The sequence below is a fragment of the Drosophila nasuta genome, chromosome 2R (assembly GCF_023558535.2).
Source record: "Drosophila nasuta strain 15112-1781.00 chromosome 2R, ASM2355853v1, whole genome shotgun sequence".
Classification (NCBI taxonomy): Eukaryota; Metazoa; Arthropoda; class Insecta; order Diptera; family Drosophilidae; genus Drosophila; species Drosophila nasuta.
This window is the reverse complement of record NC_083456.1, coordinates 33,574,936-33,601,419: the sequence shown is the minus strand read 5'-3', so window position 1 is coordinate 33,601,419 and position 26,484 is coordinate 33,574,936. Positions and strand designations below refer to the sequence as shown.

At 40.2% G+C, this 26,484-nt stretch overlaps 10 protein-coding genes across 13 annotated transcripts; 2 read left to right on the top strand and 8 right to left on the bottom strand.

Moving 5' to 3' along the window:
• LOC132784877 (uncharacterized) lies at positions 1-5,097 on the bottom strand. Its single transcript, XM_060790768.1, has 6 exons — positions 4,928-5,097; positions 4,685-4,859; positions 4,042-4,621; positions 3,838-3,991; positions 3,685-3,777; positions 1-3,625 (listed from the first exon to the last, which is right to left on the bottom strand). Exons 1-6 carry the CDS (start codon positions 4,969-4,971, stop codon positions 94-96), a joined length of 4,578 nt encoding a protein of 1,525 aa, XP_060646751.1. The 5' UTR covers positions 4,972-5,097; the 3' UTR covers positions 1-93.
• A 32-nt stretch (positions 5,098-5,129) lies between these two features.
• Positions 5,130-5,848, bottom strand: LOC132784878 (protein suppressor of variegation 3-7). Its single transcript, XM_060790769.1, has 2 exons — positions 5,707-5,848; positions 5,130-5,636 (listed from the first exon to the last, which is right to left on the bottom strand). The coding sequence occupies exon 2, from the start codon at positions 5,591-5,593 to the stop codon at positions 5,147-5,149; it is 447 nt and encodes a 148-aa protein (XP_060646752.1). The 5' UTR covers positions 5,594-5,636; positions 5,707-5,848; the 3' UTR covers positions 5,130-5,146.
• Positions 5,849-6,580: 732 nt separating this feature from the next.
• LOC132784732 (protein suppressor of variegation 3-7) lies at positions 6,581-7,886 on the bottom strand. Its single transcript, XM_060790556.1, has 3 exons — positions 7,749-7,886; positions 7,263-7,688; positions 6,581-7,203 (listed from the first exon to the last, which is right to left on the bottom strand). Exons 1-3 carry the CDS (start codon positions 7,781-7,783, stop codon positions 6,684-6,686), a joined length of 981 nt encoding a protein of 326 aa, XP_060646539.1. The 5' UTR covers positions 7,784-7,886; the 3' UTR covers positions 6,581-6,683.
• A 219-nt stretch (positions 7,887-8,105) lies between these two features.
• LOC132784715 (uncharacterized) lies at positions 8,106-12,193 on the bottom strand. The gene is made up of 7 exons (XM_060790521.1): positions 10,751-12,193; positions 10,030-10,691; positions 9,785-9,973; positions 9,144-9,719; positions 8,569-9,087; positions 8,337-8,507; positions 8,106-8,271 (listed from the first exon to the last, which is right to left on the bottom strand). Exons 1-7 carry the CDS (start codon positions 11,924-11,926, stop codon positions 8,121-8,123), a joined length of 3,444 nt encoding a protein of 1,147 aa, XP_060646504.1. The 5' UTR covers positions 11,927-12,193; the 3' UTR covers positions 8,106-8,120.
• Positions 12,194-12,273: 80 nt separating this feature from the next.
• LOC132784724 (pyruvate kinase-like) lies at positions 12,274-14,534 on the bottom strand. 2 transcript variants are annotated; one of them, XM_060790545.1, is made up of 2 exons: positions 14,329-14,534; positions 12,274-14,272 (listed from the first exon to the last, which is right to left on the bottom strand). In XM_060790545.1, the coding sequence occupies exon 2, from the start codon at positions 14,264-14,266 to the stop codon at positions 12,440-12,442; it is 1,827 nt and encodes a 608-aa protein (XP_060646528.1). In that variant the 5' UTR covers positions 14,267-14,272; positions 14,329-14,534; the 3' UTR covers positions 12,274-12,439. The 2 variants fall into 2 exon arrangements, with proteins under 2 accessions (XP_060646528.1, XP_060646529.1); XM_060790546.1 differs by having other exon boundaries at positions 12,274-14,269.
• A 55-nt stretch (positions 14,535-14,589) lies between these two features.
• LOC132784726 (pyruvate kinase) lies at positions 14,590-18,839 on the bottom strand. 3 transcript variants are annotated; one of them, XM_060790550.1, is made up of 4 exons: positions 18,691-18,839; positions 15,204-16,599; positions 14,986-15,142; positions 14,590-14,923 (listed from the first exon to the last, which is right to left on the bottom strand). In XM_060790550.1, exons 2-4 carry the CDS (start codon positions 16,576-16,578, stop codon positions 14,911-14,913), a joined length of 1,545 nt encoding a protein of 514 aa, XP_060646533.1. In that variant the 5' UTR covers positions 16,579-16,599; positions 18,691-18,839; the 3' UTR covers positions 14,590-14,910. The 3 variants fall into 3 exon arrangements, with proteins under 3 accessions (XP_060646533.1, XP_060646531.1, XP_060646532.1); XM_060790548.1 differs by lacking the exon at positions 18,691-18,839 and adding an exon at positions 17,123-17,346; XM_060790549.1 differs by lacking the exons at positions 14,590-14,923; positions 18,691-18,839 and adding an exon at positions 17,123-17,347 and having other exon boundaries at positions 14,982-15,142.
• A 48-nt stretch (positions 18,840-18,887) lies between these two features.
• Positions 18,888-21,363, bottom strand: LOC132784723 (uncharacterized). The gene is made up of 5 exons (XM_060790544.1): positions 20,707-21,363; positions 19,779-20,594; positions 19,526-19,704; positions 19,273-19,466; positions 18,888-19,207 (listed from the first exon to the last, which is right to left on the bottom strand). Exons 1-5 carry the CDS (start codon positions 21,268-21,270, stop codon positions 19,056-19,058), a joined length of 1,905 nt encoding a protein of 634 aa, XP_060646527.1. The 5' UTR covers positions 21,271-21,363; the 3' UTR covers positions 18,888-19,055.
• Positions 21,364-21,461: 98 nt separating this feature from the next.
• LOC132784735 (putative OPA3-like protein CG13603) lies at positions 21,462-22,268 on the top strand. Its single transcript, XM_060790559.1, has 3 exons — positions 21,462-21,699; positions 21,755-21,923; positions 21,985-22,268. Exons 1-3 carry the CDS (start codon positions 21,564-21,566, stop codon positions 22,148-22,150), a joined length of 471 nt encoding a protein of 156 aa, XP_060646542.1. The 5' UTR covers positions 21,462-21,563; the 3' UTR covers positions 22,151-22,268.
• Positions 22,269-22,988: 720 nt separating this feature from the next.
• Positions 22,989-24,038, top strand: LOC132784734 (putative OPA3-like protein CG13603). The gene is made up of 3 exons (XM_060790558.1): positions 22,989-23,142; positions 23,195-23,506; positions 23,563-24,038. The coding sequence occupies exons 1-3, from the start codon at positions 23,001-23,003 to the stop codon at positions 23,859-23,861; spliced, it is 753 nt and encodes a 250-aa protein (XP_060646541.1). The 5' UTR covers positions 22,989-23,000; the 3' UTR covers positions 23,862-24,038.
• Positions 24,039-24,085: 47 nt separating this feature from the next.
• Positions 24,086-26,094, bottom strand: LOC132784725 (nucleoporin Ndc1). The gene is made up of 2 exons (XM_060790547.1): positions 25,511-26,094; positions 24,086-25,448 (listed from the first exon to the last, which is right to left on the bottom strand). Exons 1-2 carry the CDS (start codon positions 25,903-25,905, stop codon positions 24,086-24,088), a joined length of 1,758 nt encoding a protein of 585 aa, XP_060646530.1. The 5' UTR covers positions 25,906-26,094.
• Positions 26,095-26,484: the final 390 nt, after the last annotated feature.

Genomic DNA, 26,484 nt, shown 5'->3' with positions numbered 1-26,484 from the left:
TTTATTTATGTTTGTAATGATTTTATTGGCGGCCAGTTAGGGGTAGAAGTAAATACAAGACGGAGCAGAAGTAAATACAAATCTTATCAAATGCTACTTGCAACCGCCTCGATAGCGAGAGAAGAAAGCCGCAAAGATGCCCAGCTCAACGGCCAGAACAGAGGAGCGCATAACCGACGTTGGCAGTCGCATCGCTGGACGCGGTAATTTCACCACATTGCTTGCGGCCGTCTGCTTGGTTCGATAAACCACGGGAATTTTGCGGAGTGGCAGCGTGGCACTACGCATTAGATTTGGTGGTGGGCGATAATTGACTGTGTGGTACTCATGATCTCGCACATCGAAGGGGGGATGCGGTATGCGAACACGGGGATTAATCGGCGGATGAAATGATGGTCGAATCACAATCTTCTTTCGCATTTTCTCCCCCTGCTCATCCTTTGAGTGAGACGGAGTCGACCGTTTAGGCAGAGTATTGATATTCTCAAAATAGGGATCATTGCCGCTATAGTCCACTTGACGTTCCTTCGTTTGCCCCTTCGTCATTAAAGTTTTCATCTCTGTATTAAATTCCGGATTCTCCTCATCTTGATGTAACGATTCAGCAAGCCTTTCGTCGATTGGCTGCTTCATATTTTTTTCTAAAGCATCCGGACTATTGAATTTCACTTCAACATCGTCGAGAATCTTCTTAAACTCATTTACAGCATGTGCCATTACCTCGTATTCTTTATCATTCAATCCGGATACAGTTCGATCCGTTTGGAGAGTCTCTTCAGCTGACATGTCTTTCAGAATTACTTCAGCATCTTCATTATCGGTGTGCTTGGATTTAATCGGGTCGCTGGTTTTCGTATCTTGGGATGACTCTTCACTCAACGACTTTGAAATAGGATTTGCATCATCCATAAATATTTCATTGGGTTTGCCCTCGAATTTAACTGGACTGCTTCCATCCGTCTCAGTGGGTTTTTGCGCGTCTTCGTCGATAATGAGCTGAGCCTTATCTAAAGCTTGATCCTCCTCTATGTTTAAATCACTATTCTCTTGACTTCGTTGTGGAAAATTCAGGTCTTGACTGAAATTGTTATTATTCGTTGGATTCATAGATTTCCGACTTGTTTGTTTATCCTCGTTGCTGAATTGATTTTGGTAATTATGTTGAGCAAGATCCTCGTCTAGTTCCAGATTTCTATTCCCTGTTTTTTTAAGAGAATTTTTCGGTTGTTTCTTTGAGTCCACAAGAAGATCATCGTCTAGATCTAGACTTCTATTATCCGTATTTTTAACAGAATTCTTCGATTTTTTCTTTGAGTCCTCATTCTCGAGCAACCAATTCCACTCTGGTCCCGGTTCTCCATCGTTTTTGCCATGGTAAAAACGCAAATTGGGATCCTCAAGGCCACGAATTTGATTCTTTTTAATCAAGGCTGACGAACGATGGTCATCAAAGTTCTTCGAATTTCCCTCGACACTTTCATCAACGCTGCTATTGTAAAATTCATTTAGACCAGTGTCATATGCCTTGGATACAGATTTGTCCAGAAGAGTATCCCTTTTATCTGCTAACAAAGATTTGTAATCCCTATTCGGCAAATGTTTTTCTAGAATCATCTCATATTTATCCTGAATCAAAGATTTATTATCGCTTTTATCAGGAAACTGCTTTTCTAAAAGTACCTTATTATTATTCAGTATTTCCTCATCTGTAGAATCTCGAACATCTTCATAGACATTATTTATATATTTCATTTTATTCTCTTCTTCCTTCTTGATGTAGTCTAAAAGTTCCCGCGTTGGCATTCGATCAAATACTGGTAATTGTTTATTAGATTGCGGCTTTTCTATAGAAATTTCCGACTTGGGTTCCCCGTGTGTCAGTTGGTATTCATTAATTTTTGGCTCACTGGTAAATTTCTGTGCCTGGTCTGGTTTTTGTTCCTCTAATGGGGAATTTTTTTGATCCGCAAATTTAGACTCGTTTTTAGTCTTGTTGTCAAGAAACTCGTTTTCACTCTGCAGATATTTGGTTAAGTCATTGTTAAAGCTATCTGAAGCAGCTACTTCCAATAAAAGGTTCCTGATCAAGTGCGACTGTTCGTCCAAAAACTCTTGTGCTCTAATTAACTTATTGGGATCTTTGAAAGCGTCGTGAATTTTTTCGGTGCGTTTTCCTTCATACTTTAATTTAGGATCTTCTTCAAAGCCCTTCATATTTTTCTGCCCATCAAAGTAAAGCATTTCTGGACATATGCTGTCGTTACCTTTAGAAGACATTGGTGCCATTGCGAGCGTTTTAAACACAGTATTATCCTCCTTTTGCCGATTTAACTGATCATTATCAGTTGGTTGGTACTTAGCCTCGCTACAACTCTGAGATTCAAGATCTGATTTGATCGAACGATAGGAATTGTCTGTGTTTGAGTATTGCAAAGGAACCCTATTTACTTTGTGAACGATAGAAGCTATCTTGGTCTCATTGTCTTTGCTTTGGTTGCTTTTGAGTTCCTTTATAGGAGAAGGTTTTTTGTTTGACCGTAGTACTCGCTTATAATCAACCCTATATCCACCTTCCTTAATTATAGGCATTGTATTACTTGCTTTGTCCATTACTTTATTCCTTTTGGTAAACTTATTCTTTTTGCTTTTCGATTGCACGTTTGCATTCAGAGAATGTCCGATCAGCTCTTCCTCATAGGATCGACTTGCATTCATTCGCATTATATCGAAAAGCTTCGATACACTAGGCTCGTCAGCAGAACGTTTAGTAAATGTAGGATCTTCGTCATACAGCACCTGCATCTTCTGCTGTTCTGCCAATGCGCCTTGTTGTTTTTGTTTTTGTACTGGAGACTTGTAATGAGATTTAAGATTTTCCATTTCGTTTGATTTTGATTTTGAATCATTCTCTTTGGCTTGTATCTTTTCTGTTGACTTCTCCTTCTTACTCAAATTGGATTTAGAAAGTTTCTTTTTGAGTTTAGAAGCTTTGATGGAATCATTGACCTTGGCCCTTACTTTCAATGCTTTATATTTTTCATTTAAAGGGTTAATGTGTTGTTTGATGAAGTTGCTCACACCAACCACAGGTTTTCCTTCACTCGATTTTGATTCATTCGAATATGCGATTTCTGCTGGTTGTCGTTTAATTGATAAATATTCGGCACTAGTGTCGTTGTTGAGATTCTGGGAAATGCCAATAGCGTTATCTAGACCAATATCCAAGTCCTGATTTTGCTGATATAGCCAAGGATTTCCGTTTTGTTCTGGGACTTCAATTGAAGGGTTTCCTGTTCCTTCCCTAAGCGTAAGATAGATTTCTGGCTTGTCTTCAGATGATGCGATCTCGAAAGAAAACTCCACATCGGACTTGTTTGGTTTGGCAGCATCTAAAGCTGTGGTTGCTTCCATACCAGAGTTTTCCATTTTGCTATTTTCAACATTGAATATTTGCTGAACTTTCTCTTCTTGAATATTGGAATCAATCGAACTGTCAACTGACTTGGCCTTATCTGACCAAGGCCTTAATTCAGGAGCTACATCCACGAAATTCTCAAGAACACTGTCAGCAAACGAAATTGGCAGTTTGTATTCATCTTTTTGCAGTTGAGTAATTGAGTTATTGCTAATAAATAGACAACCAATAACTAATCGAATTTAAACAGCTGTGAAAGAGGTAACTACCTTAAGTCAGGGTGCCAACGCAGGGTATCAACAATAGCATCGGGTGGTAGCTCGTTTTGACATATTCTGTGAAGGACTGTGAACAAAGGATACCTTCAAATGGGAAAATTATATCAGTGCTGAATGCCTCAAATTCTACGAGAAATTCCTTACTTATCTTGCAATTTGGCCTTTTCCAAATACGCATAAATCTCGCCAGCAATTATGGGACCAAGCAACTTGCGACCATTTAAAAGATTAGCTTCAATTTCTTGCACAGTTTTGCGTGAGGTAACAAAGCATTTTGCAAAAGTAACATTTTTGTCCGCTGCGGAGACATTGTTAGAATATTTTCTATAAATAAATTCAGGTACCAACCATAGGAAGAAGCTACAGAATTCGCTAATCCGCAACTTTCAAAGAACGTGGATAGCTTGGTATTTGGATTAAAAGTCTTAATGAATCGCATCATTTCCTTCAATGCCAAATGAAGGCAGGTGACCCGAGCATTCTCTCCCAATCGCAAGCCATCTATAAAACCGGCACTGAGCGCCACCAAGTCCTTAAGTGTATTACAAAGTTCCACTCCATCAACATCATCGACACTGCACACTTTGCAGTTGTCCGTCTGGAACAGATTGGACAATTGATGAGCATGATTGGCATTGTTACACCCAATAGTTATTTCAGTCAATTTGCCCTGAGCCATCTCCATGGCGCTATTGGCACTCATCATTGAATAGCATGGAATGTTCAATTGCTTGGATATGACATGTGAATAAAGATCGATTTCCCCATCCCTTATATGATCTAGACCCTTTATCAAGGATACGGCATATGCACTCGTTTTCACCTTTCCGGCTAATATATTGCAGTAAGGTTTTATAAACGAATGAGACGTGGCAAATATCAATACATCGGCCTCCTTGGCAGCTTCGATAAGATCGTTGACAGCAATCTTAAAACAAAGATAAGTTAATTGGTGAAATTTGAAAATTCAAAATGCCCAATTTGAATTTACCAGGTTAAGCTCCAACTTAATTCCTGGCAGATACTTAATATTTTCATGCCGCTCGTTAATGACCTCCGAAAGGTAATTGCTCCTCACAAGCTCATCATACACATAAATGTGAACGTTCTTGTCAAACTCGCCATTAGCAGCATTCTTACAAACGGCCGTTGAAATAGCAGAGCCCCTGAAATAACGAATAAATAATTAATTCAGCTATAGAACAAAATAATTATATTAATCAGCCCTACTTACCAACCCTCTGCGCCGATAATGCAAACCTTTGGTTTCCTCGACATTTCAACGGTACATTAATTTTAAAATCAAAAGAAATTAAAACAAATACAAAAAAATTTTTATAGTCTTTTTAGAATTTTATCGAAAATTTTGTTGAACGAAATGGGTTGAAACATAACTAATGTTTTGTCGAGACCAAGTAGATAACGACAGAGATTTCATAGACAGCTCTTTCGACTAACTATATGCTTGAAATTCGTAGACAATGCCAGATGAAGGGTCTACCAATGGTTCGTTCGACACTCTTACGGTTTTCGCGATCTGTTGTTTTTCCTTTTCTTTTTCTTGCTGCGCTTCCTGTTCAGAAATAGCTCGAATCTCAAATTCAGTAATAATCTGTGATATTCGGCTCTTGGCTTCTGCACCTAGCTTAGGTGGCAAGCTCTTGATGCTGATGCAAGCACTTTCAAAAAACAAATCGTAGCTGTCGCGATGTCGAACTGCAGCCACTTTTGTAGTCCCAATATTCGTTAATTTCTCCTTCTGCAGGGCCGCCTGAGAGTTCCTGGTTGCAAGCTCTTGAAAATATGCGTTTAATATAGTGCGATCTCGTTTGATGCTCGCCAGTAGCTCTTCACGATTGGATGCTGATTTGGTCTTCATACCGTGACGTATTAGGGACATGTTTAATGTACTTATTCTTCTTTTTCAAGAATTGTTCGGACGTCTGCAAATAGTTAAAGTTACTGTTTGAATAATTTGCATTTTCTTGGCTTATTAAATCTAGACAAACTTACCGCTTTCCCAAAGAACTTGTAAGACACCTAAATATCTTAAAAACGACAAAACTGTTTCTTTTCTTTTAATTTGTTTTGGTTATTTGCATTTCAAGAAAACATATGATTTTGGCGTCCAAAATGCAGCAGCATGTTATTAACATAGTAACACTATGTTATTTACACTAATGCTATTAACATTTATTCTATTCAAACTCTGCAACTAACAGTGTGTCCGCCATTTTTGCTAAAAGAGGTTCATTACCGGCTTTTCTTCAAAAATTACTTGTTGCTGTAAACATGTGCTGTAGTTATTATCAAATAATAAATAAAATCAACTTAAGTTCAGTGAGTGATATGTGCAAAATATTAATATATGAATATACATAATACAAATGCAATTCGCTTTGCAATTTCGTGAAAGCGCGCGCTTCATTTATTACATTCTCAAAAACTTTGCAAATTAACCGTTCGTTCAACAAATACAATTGTGGTAATATATTTGTGCAAGTTCTTTGGGGTAAGTTAACAATTCATTTATAAATAAGCATGTAACCTACGCAGTTTTACGAATTTTGTAATGTTTAAGACAAATGAAAAAAAAAACATAAATTTAAATTCAACAGTTATGTCAAATTATTATAACTGTAACAGCACTCAATAGAATTGGAACGCAGCAACTGTTAATTAACATAATCGATTAATAGTTATCGGATTTCTTTACATGTATTTTGCTTTTTGCGGTCACACGAAAAAATACTAAAGAAAGAAAACATTTAAAAAAAACTTAATTGATAAATTTGAACTCATACAAATTTATTTAAAGAACACAATATTAGTTAAGTTGTAACTTTTTACATATCTAGCTGCACAAAAGCATGATTTAAAAACCATCGATACATCAATAGTTGTACTTATAGTTAATTTACAAATTTATTTAAAATATCTATACAAAAATTAGTCCTAATTATCCTAATGACGTAATATTATTTATGGGTTTACGACCTCGTCAGACCTCCAAATTGAGGATGATGAGGAATACCATGCTGTTTGGTACTAACTTGTTGATCTGTTAAACAAGTATTGTTTACCATTGACATTTCAACATCTGTCGAATCGCTTTTTGTACTATTATTATCCTTCAGAGCTCGTAGCTCCAGTTCGCAAATCAGCTGCGATACACGCATCTTGGCCTCAGCTACAAGTTTCGGCGAAAGAGCTTTGACACTTGAGCTAACACTTTCAAAGAACAGGTCTACATGATTCTTTTCTCGAGGGGGCGCATGTGGTAGTTGAACTCCTATTAACTCACGAAAGGATTCCATTAACTCGTTCTTATCTTGTTGAATTTGCATTAGTAGCTTGAGACCTTCCTTACGATTAGATGTTGAGTCAGTCATCCGGGGACTCGTTTTGATTGGTGTTCTATGGTTGTTTGATACTGGCTGCGTTGTGGTCAGTAAAGGAGTCGGTGGCGTTTCTTGGGGCCTTGTCTCAATAACTTCAAAATTTTGTAAGCTACAAAATAGTTGATAAATATGAATAAAAAAAGAATTCAATGGAAATCAGATGCGCACCTTTCTTCTATGACTCCTTCGGTATTTACTAAAACTGACGCCAGATCCTCCAATGGATTATTATTATCTGTCTGCTCCACCTGCTCCTGCTTCAGAGCCTGTTTCAGCGCTCGCTTTCGTTGGTGGTAATATTTGCTACGCTCCTGGCGAACACTCAACTCCTTTCGCACAGCCCCTTCGCCTTTTGTTATTAGTGACTCAAGATTACGCTTATGTTTTGTGGTGCGTTCATGTCTCACTAAGTGGCAACGATTGCAATCCAGTCGACACTGACAGGCTCGGCAGAAGGGCTTGTTGGGATCATCAGCTGAACGCTTTAACCACGGATCGAAGAGGCTCAGCCACTTCTCACAGAACTTTTGGCTGTATTTCTGCTTTCCACTTCCAGTGCTACTGTTGAGTTTCACTTTTATTTTCGTCTCTTTCCTATTTGTAGGGCACCATACTTTATAATCAAGTTGCATTCTCCAAAAGAGAAAGGCTTACCAGTCGGAATCAGATGAATTTTCAGAAAAACTCATGTTTTGCTCGTGTGTCTGCGCTATTTATGTTATTATTTATTCACAAATAGCATCGATACATGGTTAACCGATAAGCGTGAGCATCGACATATCGATTTCAATGCGTTTCGTGCAGCTGTATCGGTTATCGATGATAGACACAATGAGTGGCGCCAAGCGATCCCGTAGATTCAAAAAAGCTATGCATTTTTCAAATTCCATTAATAACAAGTATTGTATGTAATGATTAAATAACGGCATCTCACCAAAATTCTAAAATAATGAGGATAGTATATAAATATATACATTTATTTATAAAAGGCTTCAATGAAACTAAAAAAAATCATTTACTCAGCATTTATTTATTTAAATGCTGCTTGCAATATTCCCAAATAAACAAAGAACCAGTCACGTGAACATTTAGAGACCGCACCACACCAAATTGCGGGATTTCGACAGCAAAATCCAAGAGGGCAATCAAATCCACAGAAATTCCATGTTTTTCATGACTGCAAGAATAAAAAGTCCAATTATTAAGGCACTTGAGCGGAAACAATTTTAAAAATAGTTTTACCCCAACAATAAAATGCATTTCTCTGGAAATTTAAAATCAACAAAACTAACGCTATGAGCTGTTTGCTCTGCACCAACAATTTTGTATCCCATAGACTGTTTATTAATGAGGAATTCAGAAAGATTATCGGGCTTTACTTCCAATATATTTAGGCTCTTCTCGGCAGTCATGCTGTAGTGAAAGATTATCGCAATATTAGCTTTATTTTACATAGTTTTGAACTTATCCTTACCTTAAATTTGTAAAATCGGTTTTGTCAACAATAGACTTTGAACCTACTACCAATGTTGTCACTCCCAACACCTCACTGGTGCGAGCCAATCCTCCTAGATTGGGTAATTTATCTATTAGGGAGGCTACCACAATAAGATTTTGTTCTGCTGGCGTCGCTTCTTTTGTAATATTTTCATTCGTGTTAAATATATCATTAACAGGATTCGCCTTTCTCTGTACATTTAAATTGGTCATTTCCATTGGCAATTGATGTGCTACGGTTAGTGGATTCTTTCTAGTTATTACCGTCTTTCGATAGGCATCGATGTTTATTTTAATATTATCTGGGATGTTGATTGTTTTATCGTACTCATCAAATGGCGCATTTGTCATATATAAGATAAGATCTGCGGAAGTAGCAGGGTGCAACATGACGTCGGATAAGATAATGCGAGTTTCCTGCTCAAACTTAGTTAATTTCGATCCCAATGTCATTGCTATGCCTGACCTCAAAACTTCGATATTGGGCACATGTATGCTAAAAATGCAATAGTCAACTGTATAGATATACGAAAGTTTAATTCATTATCTTACCCTGAAGTTTTACATTTTACGGCAATCTTATGTAAAACTAACTGAGCCAGGAGACGTGTTTGAAAATGAGCTCCCATCGTATGAGGCAACAGGAAACTGGAGATTTTTTCCAAGTCGTCCGTTTGAAGGTTTTTCCAGTTGTGCAAGCAATATAGGTGAATTACGGAAATTATCGAAACTTGCTGAGTTGGCTTCAGTTGTTCTATTTGCTGTATTTGTTCCAATAAGTATTGAAGGCTCGGCAAAAGCCTGGCCACGAGGCACTCATACATGTAGCTTATATTTAGCTGATCACAGGGAGCCAATAATGTATTCCACAACTCTTGTGACCAATTAATATGGTCCTGCATCAGTAACAATGCTCTTGCGATCCTCATCTTTAGTCTGTGCTCTCTACAATTCTCAAAATATCGGGGCTTTTTTTCTGTCAACTGTTTATTGACGAGTAGCAGTTGATCACTTATTGCATTTACTTCTTCATCCGGCTGTTGCATACCAAACCAAATGTATTGATCTCGTATAACTATTTCATCAAAAGGATTCTGCACGATGCTGTCGGTATAAGCTGCCTCAATTCTGCAATTAAAGTTCGTCAATTCAAATCAGTGGTTACTCTACAAAAAAAATAACAGTTTACTTACCGTGCGTCTCCAGTACTGATGTCACCAAGAAGAATTCCTTTCACAACCGAGGAAACTCCTAATGTTTTTACATTTGCTAAAAGTGCCTTGGTTGTGTGTTGGCATCGATAGTTAAGAATCTTTTCAGCCAGTTTCTGAATATCAACATTATTCATATGTTTAGATGCATAATTTAATAGTGCTTTCACTCTGTGAATATTGGAGTAATTAATAGTCAACTTAAATTGAAAACTAATTTAACTTACGCGTATTCAGAGTTTTTATATTTCTGCAGCATATTTAATAAAGCATTAAATATATTCTCATTATCTTCGACTGGTGTGTCAGTGTCATTCAACAGTTGTGCTAACCACACAAATGTTGCTCTCGTTCCACGTTCTAGAAGTTCAAGAGGCTTCAAATGTAACTCTTGAATTTGACTCCAGCATTGCAGATTTGCCTCGACAAACCAATCCACACACTTCTCCTTTACAAACGATTTTTCCTCTTTCGTTTGACAGTCGAGTTGGCAAATTAAATGTTCTTGCACCTTTTCGAGGTCGCTGCCTTTTTGTAATATGTCAGACTTTACATCGTATTGAGTTCTATAAAAGTTCCAGCACATCTTCTGTACACTTGGATCCAAGTGATTTAAATGAAATAATGGAAACAAACGCCACCATCCATGGAGTTTCTTTGGAAGTCTGTCAAGGTGTCGAATGAGCTCAGGTACTAAGAGGTTGATATGGGAATCATCTACAATTATTTCGTAGGAACGTTTACTTAATAATATATCTTCGTCAATACTCTCGCAATTTTGTAGCTTTATTATCAAGCGTTCATGATCACGGTAATATCCATCATTGACATTAAAAATAGTCTCGATGAACACCAAATAATCACGCAAAGTCAAGCTGTTGATAGTTTCCTATTGAAGGGAGTAAAAATGTTAGAAAATGTTGTTCACAGTCCGAGAGATAAACTCACCTCGAAGATTTCAAATACACGATTATTGGCGATTCTTCTTAACTTTGTATTTCTTAAAGTGCGTACCCGTGAGCTTAGCTTGAACAGAATTTTTTTAGAAATTGTGCCACTTTGAGGTGTTATGTGGTTTAGCCAAAAGAGCAGAGGAACTGAGTGCCAAGGAACTGTGGCAAGGGCTCGCAAAAATACATCCATCTCTTCTTGGGGCACAAAATTATTGATCTTGAAGGTAGGCACAATGTAACATTCCACATTGTAGAGCTGTGTTCTGTTTGTTGCTGCTAGAAACTCGGGCAGCAAATTGACCTGACACAATTGAGACACACCAAAATGGGTTAAGAAGTATTCAACAGTCCAGCGAAGCACCAATATGTTATTGTCCTGCAGCAGTCTCGCATACAAAATGCGCACCCAGGTGATCCATTCGTTATCTAGATTACTCTTGGATCGGTATGTGATGCGCGGCATCAAAGTAGCAAGTGTTGGCAGCATTAAATGCGACTGTTGCTCCTCCAAGCTCTCCATTATGGTCACATATGAGGACCACTGTTGCTCTGTACAAATCAGAGCATCAAGTGCTTTTACATCGCTGTTGGAATTATTCAGTTTCCTCATTAGAAAGTAGGCTGCCTTGCGAAACTCACGACCCTCGGACTGCAGTAAACCTTTGATAACCAGCTGGAGTTCATTGGAGCAGCAAACACACTCTACACCCAGCTGGCGAACAAAGTCGTCAAACAAATACACCAGGATTTGGGGGGCATTTGGCTGGCGCTCGTTACTCAAACTCAAAGCCCAGAGCTGTTGCAGCAGGAATTTGCCATCAATTCGGGGGAATTTACGAGCATAAATCTGTACACAAATTAACACGTTGGCCACCAGCTGACGGCCGAAACTCTTGTTGTTGGCAACAACAATTGCAATGAGTTTGTGAAAGACTTTAGCGCCGAATTTAACGTTGTACTTATTGTTGGTCTGCAGCAAATTGTAGATGCATTGCACGACACGTTTAAGCGCCAATTCGTTATCCTTGTGTAAATCAATCACATCATTCAGCAACTCGTCCAGTTCAGCGATCTCTCCTAGCAGATTCTGGTTCTGAATATAGGTCTCAATAGCCTGCACAACTGCGTGTGTTGTCGTCGCTGTTGTTGCTTTTGTCGACGGCAATGCCATTTTGTACGGAAGCAATTCTAACGATATTTACTTAGTCCGTCCTTACTAACTGTTACAATTGTAATGAAATCATCTGTTGCATATTTATTTCACCAGCAGCGTGACCGCAACTTGAATTTCACAATATACTAGTTTTCAAAAAAAAACTACCAAAATCTTATACTTCCGCAGTTAGTATATTCTTTATATATTGCGTTAGTGATGGGAGAATTCGCTACGCAAAAAAAATAGTTTGGTTAAAAAAAAAAATTGTTTAAATTAAAACTAGAATACAAGAATTTCGCAATTTTAAAATGTTCTCGAAAGAATACCATCTACATATTTAGATTATTAAATCTATCCTTAAATATTTGTATCGCACAACTTTATTTAAACTATTTTCTAGAAAACATTAATCTTTTGAAAGAACGTTTGAAACACTTGTTTCAGTCTTAGGTGCAATCAAAAACATCTTCAATTTGATTGTTACAATTTATCACGCATAGATTTTCAAATACACAATATTTGGAACATTTATTTGTCATCATCTTTGTGCTTTTTAGCTTGGCTCAATAATTTTTTACAAATTCTGTCTCTAGCCTCCGCGTTTTTTTTCTCTTCCCGTTCCTTTTTGGCCTGCTCTCGGTGTTTCCTTCTTTCAGCCAGTTTTTTACACTTTTCAATCTGTTCAGGGGATTTGGTTTTATCTGTCTGCTTTTTACACTTTTTAATTATTTCACTTTTCATCGAGCGATCCTTTATGCCTTTAGCTTGAGCCTGAATAGTTTCCTGGCATTTGGCTTGGGTAGACTTATGTTTGACGGTCAAAAGACGGAAAGATATCTTTTTCGCTTGCAAAGCATCGACGGTCATTAGTTTTACATCCTTGTCTACGTCAACAAGTTGCATCATTACCATTTGCTTGATGCCGGATGACAAAATGCTGCCAAAGTCGTTACACCCATTCACCATTTCTTCGATGACGATCGGAAAAATGCCTCGGAATATCACAGACTGCCGTGCCACCCTCGGGCACTGCGTGAGCATAATAATAGCGCAGCGGGGCCGATATTGACTCAGCAATTGTGCCACTACAGGGCAGTAACTGACAACAATTATAGCTTTAGCCTGACCTAAAGATGCTATCTCAGCAATGCCGGACGTGATGGATGTGAGTCCATCTAGGCCAGAGTTTTTAATAACACTTCTCACCTCATTTTGAATATGTTCGTACCACAACACGGATTCGATCTTCGCACAGATATTTGCCATGCACTTGACGCACTCTACAGGATACTTTCCCTTGGCTGTTTCACCCGATAGCATTACGCAGTCGGCTCCATCAAAAATGGCGTTGCCAACATCAGAGGCTTCGGCACGCGTTGGACGCGGCTTGCTCACCATGGACTCCAACATCTGAGTGGCACAAATTACAGGCTTCCCCGCTTTGTTGCATTTGGCTATTATCGACTTTTGGGCAAGCAAAACATCCTCGGTGGGAATCTCGATACCTAGGTCCCCTCGAGCCACCATAATTCCATCTGATGCTGCAATGATCTCGTCAATATTTTGCATGCCTTGCTGATTCTCAATTTTTGATATGATCTTTATGTGCTTCCCTTTGGTACCCATTACATCGCGTATGTCTTTGAGGTCGTTCTTACATCGTATGAACGAAGCAAATACCAGGTCGACATTATGTTCTACGCCAAATAGCAGATCGCTCTTATCTTTTTCACTAACACTAGGCAAATCAATTGGCAGACCAGGAAGATTGACGCCTTTGTGGGATCCGAGCTTTGCGCTATTTAGTATCTCACAGAGCACTTCAACTCCAGATACCTCCTTAACACGCAATCCTATAAGTCCGTCGTCGACATACACTATATCGCAGGGCTTTACAATTTTTGGCAGATTATCGTAATCAACGTATAAAATATCCTTTGTACATTTGTTCTCTAAATCTTTCTTCGTTGACAGTTTAATGCTTTCGCCCTGCGTCAGATTGATTAAGGTGGCATCGTTACCCGATACTTGCCCCGTACGTATTTCAGGTCCTCTAGTGTCCAAAGCAATGGCCACCGGCTTGTAGACTCCGATATGCTTGGCATAGCATTCGATGGCTTGCTGAGCCACCTTTATAACCCGACAATGGTACTCGTGCGATCCGTGCGAGAAATTCATACGGATCACGCGCATGCCGGCTTGGATTAGCTTTATTATTACTTCGAATTCATTGGAAGCTGGGCCGAGAGTACAAACTATTCCACTCAGAGGATAAGCTAGGCTAGGCGCGTTGAACTGCAATCGGGATTTGTAGTCCATATGCGATGTAAAAGGTCCGCAATCGAGTTTAGCCATAGCCTTCTGTTAAGAAAAAATTAACAAATACTTATGAGAGTAGGATTGGATTCGTTCATTACATTTGTCGTCTTGGCATCGTTCGAGTAACTGTGGCACTCTTGATGTGTCCATGGCGTCACCGAATGCAGAGGCGAAGATCCGCGTGTTGCGGACCGCGCAATGAATGTAATAAAAAGCGAAATTTTGACAAACTTATAACGAAAATGAAGAAACAAGAATTTTTATGAGCTGTCGACGATTTTAAACTGAAAGCAAATTCTAAAGTATTATTCTGAGTATTAACTTTCATTGGCAACTTGTTTACGAAAACACAATTCGAGTTACATATTGTACATATATAGATAGTGTTTATTACTCTTTGTTACTATGAAGAACATTATATTTAACAATCATAAATTATATCTGAGTTTGTTGTGTGTGAACGGCTCAACACTTGGGAGCCGATCTGTGGCGCTTCAGCAGCGGGTAAATGTGTCCAATTTCGATTTAGTATTCCGATATTCCGTGTTTTGCTTTTTCTTCTTGGTTTCCAATATTTGTAATAAATTAACTTGGTTAATAACAGTAGTGACGCTAGCACTCAGCGCTTAAAACGCTGCAACAGTGTTGCATCCACTCATTTCTGGCAACAACGTCCAGATTTATTCGACGGTACTGTAAAGGAAGGAGTAAATTTATAGTGCTTTTGTCGATTACTAGAAAATCAGTCTACTTACACAATACGAATGGTGTTGGTAAAGCCGGAGCCCTGCTTCCAGCCCGTAACAATGACCACAGAATCTCCGGTCTTGATAAAGCCGTTCTTCTTGCCGACCTGCAGACCGAACTGCACACGCACATCGACATCCTTTAGCCAATCACCTTGGGCAGGTTCTACAATAATTGAAAACTATATTATAGATGCATTCAAAATGCAACAAATCCGCAAACATACCCTTGTAGATAAGTGGCACCAGGCCACGGTACAGATGGGCCTGACGAGCTGTCTGGGCAAAACGGGTGACGGCAATAATGGGGCAACGTGGACGATACTTGCTCACCAAGAAGGCTGACTTGCCGCTGGTGGTGATCACCACAATAGCGGCAGCCTTGGCCTTGTTGGCGGCCTCAACGGCAGCAATAGCCGCAGCATGAGGAGCATCCAGTGTGGATGCAGAAGCGCCACGCACCAAATCAGCGAACAGGTTTTGGTGCCAGAGAGCAGCCTCAGCCTCCTTGCAAGTCTTGGCCATGGTCAACACACACTCGAGTGGATATTCGCCCTTGGCGGTCTCACCAGACAACATGACGCAGTCAGCGCCATCGAGCACAGCGTTGGCAACATCGGAGATCTCCGCACGTGTGGGACGAGGCTTCTTCACCATGGACTCCAGCATCTGAGTGGCGCAGATGACGGGCTTACCGGCCTTGTTGCAGCGAGCAATCATCGCCTTTTGGGCCAAGAAAACCTTCTCGGCAGGAATCTCAATGCCCAGATCGCCACGAGCGACCATGATACCATCGCCGGCCTCAATGATTTCGTCCAGATTGTGCATGCCCTGCTGATTCTCGATTTTGGAGATAATCTTAATGTTCTTGCCCTTCTCACCCAGTACTTTGCGGATCTCGGTCAGAGCCGCGGCGTTGCGAATGAATGATGCAAAGACCATGTCCACATCCTGCTCCACACCAAACTGCAAGTCAGACTTGTCTTTCTCGGACACAGCGGGCAAATCCACTGGCACGCCGGGCAAGTTCACGCCCTTGCGGGAGCCGAGAGCTCCGCCATTCTCGACCTCGCACACAACGGTGTCCTTGGACACCTCACGAACTACAAGAGAGATGAGACCGTCATCGACAAAGACGCGATTTCCGGGCTTGACAACATTGACAATGTTCTCATAGTCAACATAGACAACTTCCAGGGATCCCTTCTCAAGGAAGTCCTTGTTGGTGGACAACTTGATTGTCTCGCCCTTCTTCAGTTCAATCTCAGCTGTGCCGCTGCCACCAATAAGTCCAGTACGGATCTCAGGACCCTTGGTGTCCAGAGCAATGGCAACGGGATGTTCATAGCCCAGCTTGGCCGAATAGTTCTTAACAGCCTGACGCACATTGGCCACGGTCTCAGCGTGGTATTCGTGCGAGCCGTGCGAGAAGTTCATGCGTGCCACGTTCATGCCGGTGGCAATCATCTTCTCCAGCATCTCCACGCTGCGGGAGGCGGGACCAATGGTGCACACAATGCCTGAGAGACGCACATGGGGAACGGGCGAGTCGAACTGCAGACGGCACATGTGCTCCAATTGGGAATCAGCTCCGGCTGCCATGTTTTGTGGTACTTCGTTGGGCTACGGTAGAATATAAACAAAGAATTTGTGATTATCGATTTCCAATATCATATCGCAATTGTTGATGGCCCACAAGATGTCACCCAATGTTTTATCAATAAATGCCATCACTGAAAGTAAACACTGTAAGAGTGGGAGAGTGAGCAAGTGGATGCAAAGCGTACCACCCACCAGCCAGTACGGGAGAGAGAGTAAGAGAGACAAAGACAAAGCTGAAGAGAGCATTCTTGTGAATCTGACAGATGGAAGAAGAAATTTTGCATAGCCAACGACGCTGCCGCTGTCGCGCTGCATTGCCGAAGGTCACTCACACACACACATACAACTTTTGCATGTGCAGCACATAAAAGTTGCATAATTTTGTTTTATTCGTGAGGCGAAATGAAAAAGTATTGCTACTGATATGAGAGACCAGGCATATCTTTTATATCTTTATGGATAGCACAATTGTGAAATTAACTATGACATTGACACAGGGGATTCTGTACGCGAAGTCGAAGTGGAAGCCGGAGCAGCAAGTTACCTTGAGTTGTGGTGCCTCATCATAAATTGTTACGTTAACCATTTTGTGGCCCGCTAAATTGGCGCTGTATAGTCCGCGAAAAATATATTTCGAATTTGCTTCAACACGGGTAAAACGCACCAAACAGCAAAGAGTAACGACGCGTTGTATGGCTAGAATATTTGGTGCGTTTGTAAAGCAAACTGCGCTCGTTGCTTTTAACACAATGACGGAAAATGTTCGACTGTCACAGTGAGGTTTAGTGGAAAATTTGGCAACGCGTTCAGAATCTCGGTAATTGCAATGTGAGCACGAACCACGAGACCACTGAAAAAGCCAACCGACTACCTATGAATCTCTCTCGTGCTCCCTATCTCTCTTTGAGCCGAGAGAACGCCAAGGCAACAGGCTACCCCTAAAAGCCACCCGATTGACGCAAAGAGCTTTCAAGTTGTACGACGAGTAAACTCTTCGTTGCTGACTACGGCATCGACTGGCGATTAGTCAGCCGGCTATTTGACCGTACATATGTTCTGTGTGAGAGCACAATGAGTGTTTGTGCGATTGTATGATTGTGAGTGTAAACAAAAAATTGATCATCAGCTGTTGGTTGCCCGAATTATAAACACACAGAGCCACACACTAACATCTCCTTATCAACGACTGAACACCGGCAATAAGTTAGCATTATTAGCGCGGCTTCGACCTTCTACAACAAAAATTATATGGATGGGGAATAAAGCACAACTTTTCCATATTATGCAGCACGCACGTGAAAGACACGAACTGCGGGGGTGATTGACTTGTCACTCACGCATAAAAGGCGTGCGCATACAACGGCAAGCAAAAGCTTTTTTTGCTTGCGGCGCTTTTTGAAACGGCGCAGCTACAAGGAAAGTTTTATTAAAGTGAAAGTGCTTTCGCATATTATGAAAGGCTATTTACTGTGGTGTATGTGTGTGAGCGTTCTGCCCTTGAACCCGCTCTCGAAGGACATTGTGCCAATGAATGAGTGTCCGTACATTCGGCTAAATTTGACATTGCTTAAATGAAGCCGGTATTTTGTATTAACATTATCAGTATTTAATTAGTCATCGTCAATGTTCGCATAATGTTTTTTATTAATTATTTAAATGTAGAGCTAATTATGGAAGGTCAATGGAATTAGAAAATTGGAAGATTACCCATGTATTTTCCTATGGCGTGTTTGCGTATGTATGCACAAACACAATCAAACATACAGTGCACATACACACAAGCGGATGTGTGTGTGCGCTTTTGTATGGAATGACTTCTATTTCACCTTTACATATTCCTTACCAGCGCACTAAGCTGCCGCGCAAATCAACGTGTTTGTGAGTGTATGTGTGATCAGCAATTTACTCTACGATTCAATTTCGTGACGAAACTTTTTTGCATCATCAACCATAATCACCATCACCAGCTACTTGCTATTTGGCAAATTTTCACAATTTGCCGCTTTCGCACTTACGATGTGAAGTCACCGCTACTTTACATAAACATGCATATGTTAATATCTTTTCACATATAAATTGTACACAAGAATGAGTTATACTTAGTTTAATTACCTCTTTTGAATATTAGAAGTGACGAAAATGTATACAGATGTATTGCCTGTTTTGGAATAAAATAAACTTTAAATGCACAGGCTGCAATACACGCACAATACACAAGTCTGAGCTGTGGGCGATCTGTTTTGCGACTAAGAACTTTTTAGTAAGTACATATGGTCGATACATCGCATGAATTCAAACTATTATTGTGGTATGAAGTACTTGTTTTATTTTGTAGTATCGATACTCTTTGTAAAAACGGCACAATATACAAATATCGATAGATTATCATTATTAAAAAATTCATAGTATAAAAAAATGTTCGCAGTTTCTACGGCACATTAAAAGTATAAAATATTATAAAATAAAAAAATGGCTTTTTATAACTTGTTGAGTTGGTCAATTAATGTTTTACACTTGATTAAAGCCATATCCTGCAAGTAGCTGACGCTGTCAATATGAAGAATAGTATTTAATTTTAAATTCTGGTTCAAAAAATCAATTTGTCGCTGTGATGGCTTATGCGGGAAACCTGAATATAAAAGAAACTATTTATTATTTATATTAATAGAAAAATATCCGAATATGGATTTTTACCATCGATTAGGCAAATACTTGTATAGCAAGGCATTGCCAGACCAACTGGATAGCGACGGATAGAATTCTCAGGAACAGTTGCCCCTTTAGCATAGTCAACGAACAGCACAGAATATACGTTTTCCTTAATGTCCATGATTTTGGCACGACACCAGCCATTTGGCTCAAACAATGCGACCACGTACTCCTTGAGGCTAATCCATAAAATAGACATTTTCATAATGTACAATGATATATTGATTTGATTGCTTACACAGGGCGATAAGGACGCGGATCGCTGAATTTAGATAAAAGAAAGCGCATTTCAGATATCTCATCTAAATTTAGCTTGTCGAAAGCAGCGATAATGCCCCGCGAAGCGTTTGCGCTTTCCACAATATAAGCATCCAATCCATCTCCGCTTTTATTATAAAGGCGTTGCATTTCGAAGGGCTAGTAAATAAGATAAAATATATAGCAAATACATTTCTGGGCGAGAATTATACAAAAAAATATATATTACTTACGCTGCACAACATAGGAGTCACATTGGCTGAATCTGCACCATACTGTTGTGCTGAATGCGAAGAAGGACTTTCATTATCATTCAGCTCTTTAACCAATTTGTCTATAGGTTTAGGTGTAGTATGGTTGTTATTCTCCGTCTCCTTAGGTGTGCAAGTGTCATCGGCAGTCGACATTGGAAGTGACTTAATTTCGTTCAATTGTGGTTGCATTTCCTTACGCGAATCCATTTTTACAGCTTCTGGATTAATTGTTGAATTGACTTCCTTAACTTTCGGTTGGGAATTATTTGTATTTGCGTCGTGGACGATAGCAACAGCCTTACGGATATTCTGAGGACTTTCAAATTGTAAATTTGTACCATTACCTTCGTTTTTGATAGCTTCTGGAACTTGTTTACTCTCGTTAGATTTTTTATCAGACGTGTTTCCATGACCAAAGAATTCGGAAATCTGCTCGTTTAAAGATTTTGGGGAATCTTTTTGCTTTAGCTCAACACGCCCATTTGACAAAAAGGTTGCCGTCAATTGCTTGAATTCAAATGGGCGAAAAAAGCTTTGATTGTAAGGAAAATGGGGTGTATCTTCAAGTTGCACCTGCATGGAGCAATAAGGGAGTTGCACGAGCTCGCTGCCGATTTCACGCATATCAACTAGATTTAGCATCTTTACTATGCCCTCATCCAACAGAAGGAGGCGTGAAGGGTTCTTTCTATCTATACTTTTGACACGATGGTATCGTCCATTAAATTTGCAAAGTGCATACTCTGCGTATTTGATTTTTGATTTTCTGGGCAGCTTTTGACATAAGGAGTTTACCTAAAAGATATTGAAATCATCAAAATAAATATCACGCACAATCCAAAAAACTAAAAAGAGTTGCGATATATTAATATCTAACACAATAAAATAATCTAAAAACCCAACAAACCTTTTCCAAAACTGAAAAATATGCTTTCTGAGCAGATTCGCTGGCATCGCGTATGATACAGCGATTGGATGAAATAAAACTAGTGATATAGACATTTGAACCGTTTGGAATGTTTGCATCGGGCGGAGAAGTATTCGTCAGATCATCATTACTATGTGCTTCATTTTTTGGGGTTATGTTGCTGGCCGCCGCCTTGTTATTTTCCTTATCGCATTCTGCTAAATTATTATTTATGACGATGGCTGCAGTCGGAATTGGTATCGGAAAAGGCGTTGCAACTTCACGATTAGGTGAAATTAGCTCATTTGGCTTTATTATCGGCGGATATGCATTGTCTTTAGTACATAGATTTTCGGTATTGATACTTGCAATTATGGAGCACCTCGTGGGTTGCACCAAAGGCGGAATAGGGAAGCAAATGTATCTGTGACGTTGCCAATCCTTCAGCTGGCATTCCCTCGAGCAATAATAGTCTCCACATCGATGGCAAACGAGGCTCGTTTGCGTTGAGCACACCAAGCAGAATCCTTCTGGTTTTTCCGGTAGCAAACTAGCTCCTTCCATGACTCCTTTGTTAGTAATGTTCTCCAAAATCCCCCAATTTCATTTGAAGTAAAAGAATTTATGGAGCAGAGTGCCCGCCAGTGGAACTTCAAAATGTTCTATTTAATGTCGATAAATCTACCAAATATACCGTGTTCATAATTTTAGTGATTTTTTTGGTTTAAAATTGTTTTTCCTTATTTTATTTTATTAAATTGAGTTAAGAACACAAAGTAACTATCATAAATTACTACAGAAGGCTAGGTTGCCATTATTATTAAGTCATTTGATTTTGAGAATATGCAAATTTTAGTATGGTTTACTTTCCGTTAGCAAAGCTAGGCTTTTTACTTGTAAAACAGATAACCAAGCCCGTTACAAGGCTTCTCAAGCAGAAGGCAACTTCAAACAAAATATTCCGAAATTACGTCGTTGCACCCCCAGCTCAATGTTAGTATATTGAACCTTTTTTCTGTCCTCGCGACTATGCTAATATAATTTTAAGTCTTTCATTGGATTGGAGTTCGATCGAAAATGAGAATGTTAGGCCTGAATCAACCGAAATATGTGCCCCCATTGAACCAAGCCATGGCTATTGAAACCGGAAGTAATTTATTAAGTGAACTAATCGTAGTTTCAATTGGTGTTAGTCTTATTATCCTTGAATTTTCACGGTAAGTTATGTACTGAGAATTTATTAATTGATTTCTAAGTTAAAACAATATGTTTTCTTAGCCAGGCACGAAATGATAAGCTAAAACACGATAAACATAAAGAGCAAAGACAAAAACTGTTCAGTGATTTGGAAGCCTTAAATGATCGCGTAAATGAACAGGTCCATGAAATACAAAATCTGAAAGTTAAGCTCAGTCAATTGAGCATTAGACCAGTCGATGAGTAGAACAAATTTAGATGCCATTTCGCAGTTCATTGTATTACCTTTAGCTAAATAGTTTTATGTTTTTCTGTCAACACTATAGAAGTACATATAAAAAAAATTTAAATTCGAGTATGCAAAATGGTCCTTGGCGCCTTCCCCCTTGGTAAATTAGCTGTATTTGGCCTTAAACAAATTATAAAGCCCGTTAGCGGCATTGTTCTTATCGTGGCAAAACGGAGCACATTATTTCGGAGAATTCTATGCGTACCAGCTGGACAATTCATTCATTGGGTTGAAGTAAGAAGTAAAATGCACATGTTGAAATTACCTCAACCTAAACGAATTCCTATCCTACGTGAAAATGCGGCTACGGACTTGGGGTCCAAATTGATAGGGGAACTTTTCGTGCTGACCGTTGGATTATATTTGATTCGGCTTGAAATTTCACGGTAAATCGTAAATCACATAGAAATTACTTAATTAAAAATCAATTTCTGCGTTTAAGACAAGCACTCAAGGATAAAAAGAAACATGAGGTACACGTACTGCAAAGATCCGAGTTGCGAAATAAATTATCGACATTGAAGAACCTGGTTAAATGGCAGGACGATGAATTAAACAAATTGCGATTGAAGCTTAAACGCGAAGGAGAATCAAATGACGGGCGGCATAAATAAATGGAAGAAATTTAATTTCAAGTTGAAATATGGACTTAAGCACAATTACTAAATAAATAGTGGAAGTACGACGTTTTGACATATTTTAAATTTGAAGTGGCGGTCACACTGAACAGCGGTTCAATGTTATTCGCCAGCCCTGTTGGTTCTGATTTTCCTCTAAAAGATTTTGTAATACAAAAAGGTCGTAAGCAATGGTCATTGGTGTGTTTCCAGCCGCCAAACTTGGCGTATTGGCCATAAAACAGATTAGCAAGCCAATTGCCAATGTGCTCAAGTCCAATGCGAAGTCGAGTCCATTCTTCAGGAAGTATATTTGCATGCCGCCGGCTCAGTGTAAGTAGTTCACTGAATCATCCACATGCGATTAACGCTTCACTTTGGATAGTTTACAATTGGGTTGAGGTGAAAACCAAGATGTGGGCCCTGAACCTGGGCAGACCTGTCACTGTGCCGCCTCTGAACGAGGCCATGGCCATTGAGTTGGGTGCCAACCTGCTTGGAGAATTCATCATCTTTGCGATTGGCGCTGGCCTCTTGATATTCGAATACTCTCGTCAAACCATCAAGGAGAACAAGAAGAACGAGGCCTTGCAGTTTGAGAAGATGCAGCTGACGAATACATTGACGGAAATGAATTTTCGTCTGGAGCGTCAGGATGCACAAATCCGTGAAATGACTCGGGTCTTGGCGGACTTGGGTGCGATGCTTTTGCAATTTATTTAAAGCATATTCTATATCATGTCTTATACTCAGACTCGCGCAACATCTTCAGCTGGCACAAGGAGCCGCTGCAGGAGTACGTTACCTTCGATCCCAACACGCCAGATCAGAGTGCCAGCGCAAGGAATGCCAAAACATACGAAGGATTCTATGATCCCACGGGCGGAATGGCGTTTCGTGCCCTCAACTTCCTGCAGACACAAATCTTCGTCGACGGACGCGATCGAAAGGCTAATCATCAAGTTGATGCAGTGGCGGTCGAAGTGGATAGAGCATTCGATGAATCACTAAGTAAGCCACAGGCGGAAGCTCCAGCAACTCGGTCACCATGACCAGCTCGGGATAATAATGGATACGCCTGTCACTGCTTGATTTGAACAATTTGAGTGTTATAAAACTATATACAAATAACATAAATAGCTAGGTAAAAAGTCAATAAGTGTATATATCATGTACATTGTAACTGTATTTAATAATTTTATTGTTACTGAAAAAGAGATGCAAACCAATTGAATGATGAATATGATGATAACATATTAATAATAGTAATGACTTCTTATCCGTGATGCACAAAGGACTGCAGCTGACGGAGTTCCTCTCCTGGTGTCATAATATCCTCCAGATAATCATAGAATGAATTGCAGACATTATAAAGACTGCGTCGCACTGCACAACGTAGATAATTGAAGCTGACTGTGGCTGCTTTTAAGTTGCTCGTGTTGCTGCTGCTCAATTTATCTAGTTCGCACTTTAAGCGATGAAGCGCCTTGATAATCGTCGGTAGATCATCCTGCACAACGCCATAACGATCCTCCTTGAGCGAGGCGACGCAGATGTGAGCCAGCGCCTGGGTTATCCACACAATGGGCAGCGAGTGCTCCACAAGAAACAGTGTCTTGGCGCCCTCGGACTCGCCAAATAGATAAACTATGCCGGGAATGCGTCGCAATACGCGTTGTAACGACTCTTCTAACTGCGTGGAGAGACGTTCGCACCAAGAGGGCACGTGTCGTATGCCATCTTGTGGCTTTGCATTCCATTGCTGATGGCGGGGCTCAGGCGATGTCTCACTGGATGGGGCAACCGCTGAACGAATGCCATACAGTTGATTGTACTGACGCAGTAGCACCTTCTCTGCCAGGAGAGCGGCATTAATGTCACTGTGGGCAGTTGTGAGATGCTGCTCGCTCCCTTTGATCACACTGATATGTCGCATGGAATCACTGAGCTCATCCGTAAAATTGCCTACAATACTGACACACTGATCGCAAAGTTCGCGCCAATTGGCTGGCCGATTGCCGGGCTCGGTTAGCTGAAAGATCTCTCGGCGCACCGGGGAATCCTTTCGCTTGGAAGCGGCATAAAGGAAATGCGCAGCTAAACATTGTACCACATAGATATTGAAGAGTCCAAGGCCAGTCACAACGGTAACCTCTGGCTGTTTGTCGCTGGCCAAACGATTGCGCGACACAATCAACGGTAGCTCCTCGGACAGCAGCATGGCATAGAAGCGTTTCATCAGATGCATATTGCTTAGTATCTGAGAGCTGAGCAGCCAGGCGTAGAATAGACAACGCACATTACTGGCCACATCCAAGATGCTCACTAGACGATCGTCCGCATCCACACCCAGTAAGTGGCTGAAGCGCTGCCTCGCAAAGCTACCCAGCAGTGCAAATATCAGCGAATAGCTCAGCGTGGGCAACAACGAATTGATGGGCGCAGTCTTCAGTGTGGCGAAGAGCAGCTCACGCAGCTTTTTTGGACTCGATTGCTCGACGATAGGGTAGTCGATGGTCACCTCGTAGTGCAGATGCACGGACACAAAGTAATAGCAGCCGGCAGCAATGCCCATGCCGAGTAGATAGACGTGGTAGGAGCTGAGACAATCCCGGCCATAACAACGATATAGCAGGTGACTGTTGAAGTAATTGAAACTTAAGTACTGTCAAATAATGAACAGTTGTACATATATACTTACCGATAGTCACTGTGGAGGTAGCCAGTGTAGAGCCAGGCTGTCAGATAACCAACCAACAGATGTGCACCTAGGAACAACAGCTTCCTGGGTCCATTGTTGAGTATCCAGCGATATCGAGTACTGCAATAGCGACGCTCGGCGAGATGTTGCTGGGACAGCGTAATGCCGTAGAGCACGACGGCACCAATAAGCGGAATGCTGGCAAACCACGTGTAGAAGCTGCACACCAGACGCAAGGTTCCCGCCACCCATTGCAGTGGATGCCACAATTCAAAGTTGACGAAAAGCAGAAATATTGCCAGCAGCAGAAATTGAACTGCCACACTGAGGAGCACGGCGCGGACACATCGTCTGAACAGCGCCAACTTGCAGCTCAACATTGCTGCGTTGGACATGGTGAGGATTTTATTTGTTTGTTCTTCGCTCAATTGTTAGGCAGCAACTTGCCGGTCGTGGCGCGGTTTGTTATTCCAGTTCAAGGATGCAACCGAACTTATCGATAACAATGTTAGCTTTGCAGATAAATCGACTGTTAAAATTAAGTGAGCATGCTGACATTTTTGATTTCTAATTTGACACATACACGAAAATGTAGGTAGAAAAAATATTTAAACGCCAGGAATTCTGAAATGTAGAGAATATAAAAAGCATTGGTATTATGTAGTGATTGTAAAACCGTATGTAAAGCTTTTTCGATAGACATTCTAATGGCGTAAGAAAAATCGAATATAAAGATAATTGGCATCTGCATCTATCAAAAGTTTTAATTTTGAACTTATTGTCATCAAAATGAGTTTTGCAAACCAGTCGAATAATATCGATCTGTGAGTCTGTGATTAGCTATACGAGAACAAAAAATTGCTACATTTTGTACAAATTAACAGTAACAGTATTTTTGAAAAATATAAAAAATATACCAAAATTCGGTGTAACCAGGCCGTAGTTAAGGTATATCATTCAGTCAAAAATAGTGC

Bases quoted from the DNA above. Each gene is read 5' to 3' on its own strand.
- LOC132784877 (XM_060790768.1), bottom strand. From the start codon at position 4,971: ATGTCGAGGAAACCAAAGGTTTGCATTATCGGCGCAGAGGGTTG. The intron at 3,992-4,041 runs GTTGGTACCTGA...ATGTCTCCGCAG, and splicing joins TTCTGTAGCTTCTTCCTATG to CGGACAAAAATGTTACTTTT. The intron at 3,626-3,684 runs GTAGTTACCTCT...TCTATTTATTAG, and splicing joins CGTTGGCACCCTGACTTAAG to CAATAACTCAATTACTCAAC.
- LOC132784878 (XM_060790769.1), bottom strand. From the start codon at position 5,593: ATGTCCCTAATACGTCACGGTATGAAGACCAAATCAGCATCCAATCGT.
- LOC132784732 (XM_060790556.1), bottom strand. From the start codon at position 7,783: ATGAGTTTTTCTGAAAATTCATCTGATTCCGACTG. The intron at 7,689-7,748 runs GTAAGCCTTTCT...CCCTACAAATAG, and splicing joins AATTCATCTGATTCCGACTG to GAAAGAGACGAAAATAAAAG. The intron at 7,204-7,262 runs GTGCGCATCTGA...ACTATTTTGTAG, and splicing joins GAAGGAGTCATAGAAGAAAG to CTTACAAAATTTTGAAGTTA.
- LOC132784715 (XM_060790521.1), bottom strand. From the start codon at position 11,926: ATGGCATTGCCGTCGACAAAAGCAACAACAGCGACGACAACACACGCA. The intron at 9,974-10,029 runs GTAAGTTAAATT...CAATATTCACAG, and splicing joins TATAAAAACTCTGAATACGC to AGTGAAAGCACTATTAAATT. The intron at 9,720-9,784 runs GTAAGTAAACTG...CTTTAATTGCAG, and splicing joins ATCAGTACTGGAGACGCACG to AATTGAGGCAGCTTATACCG.
- LOC132784724 (XM_060790545.1), bottom strand. From the start codon at position 14,266: ATGGCTAAACTCGATTGCGGACCTTTTACATCGCATATGGACTACAAA.
- LOC132784726 (XM_060790548.1), bottom strand. From the start codon at position 17,164: ATGGTTAACGTAACAATTTATGATGAGGCACCACAACTCAAG. The intron at 16,600-17,122 runs GTAACTTGCTGC...ATTCTACCGTAG, and splicing joins ATGAGGCACCACAACTCAAG to CCCAACGAAGTACCACAAAA. The intron at 15,143-15,203 runs GTATGTTTGCGG...CAATTATTGTAG, and splicing joins GGTGCCACTTATCTACAAGG to AACCTGCCCAAGGTGATTGG.
- LOC132784723 (XM_060790544.1), bottom strand. From the start codon at position 21,270: ATGGAAGGAGCTAGTTTGCTACCGGAAAAACCAGAAGGATTCTGCTTG. The intron at 19,705-19,778 runs GTAAGTAATATA...CTTATTTACTAG, and splicing joins TGACTCCTATGTTGTGCAGC to CCCTTCGAAATGCAACGCCT. The intron at 19,467-19,525 runs GTAAGCAATCAA...TTTATGGATTAG, and splicing joins CCGCGTCCTTATCGCCCTGT to CCTCAAGGAGTACGTGGTCG.
- LOC132784735 (XM_060790559.1), top strand. From the start codon at position 21,564: ATGGTTTACTTTCCGTTAGCAAAGCTAGGCTTTTTACTTGTAAAACAG. The intron at 21,700-21,754 runs GTTAGTATATTG...TATAATTTTAAG, and splicing joins CGTTGCACCCCCAGCTCAAT to TCTTTCATTGGATTGGAGTT. The intron at 21,924-21,984 runs GTAAGTTATGTA...ATGTTTTCTTAG, and splicing joins ATTATCCTTGAATTTTCACG to CCAGGCACGAAATGATAAGC.
- LOC132784734 (XM_060790558.1), top strand. From the start codon at position 23,001: ATGGTCATTGGTGTGTTTCCAGCCGCCAAACTTGGCGTATTGGCCATA. The intron at 23,143-23,194 runs GTAAGTAGTTCA...CACTTTGGATAG, and splicing joins TTGCATGCCGCCGGCTCAGT to TTTACAATTGGGTTGAGGTG. The intron at 23,507-23,562 runs GTGCGATGCTTT...TCTTATACTCAG, and splicing joins TCGGGTCTTGGCGGACTTGG to ACTCGCGCAACATCTTCAGC.
- LOC132784725 (XM_060790547.1), bottom strand. From the start codon at position 25,905: ATGTCCAACGCAGCAATGTTGAGCTGCAAGTTGGCGCTGTTCAGACGA. The intron at 25,449-25,510 runs GTAAGTATATAT...TTACTTCAACAG, and splicing joins TACCTCCACAGTGACTATCG to TCACCTGCTATATCGTTGTT.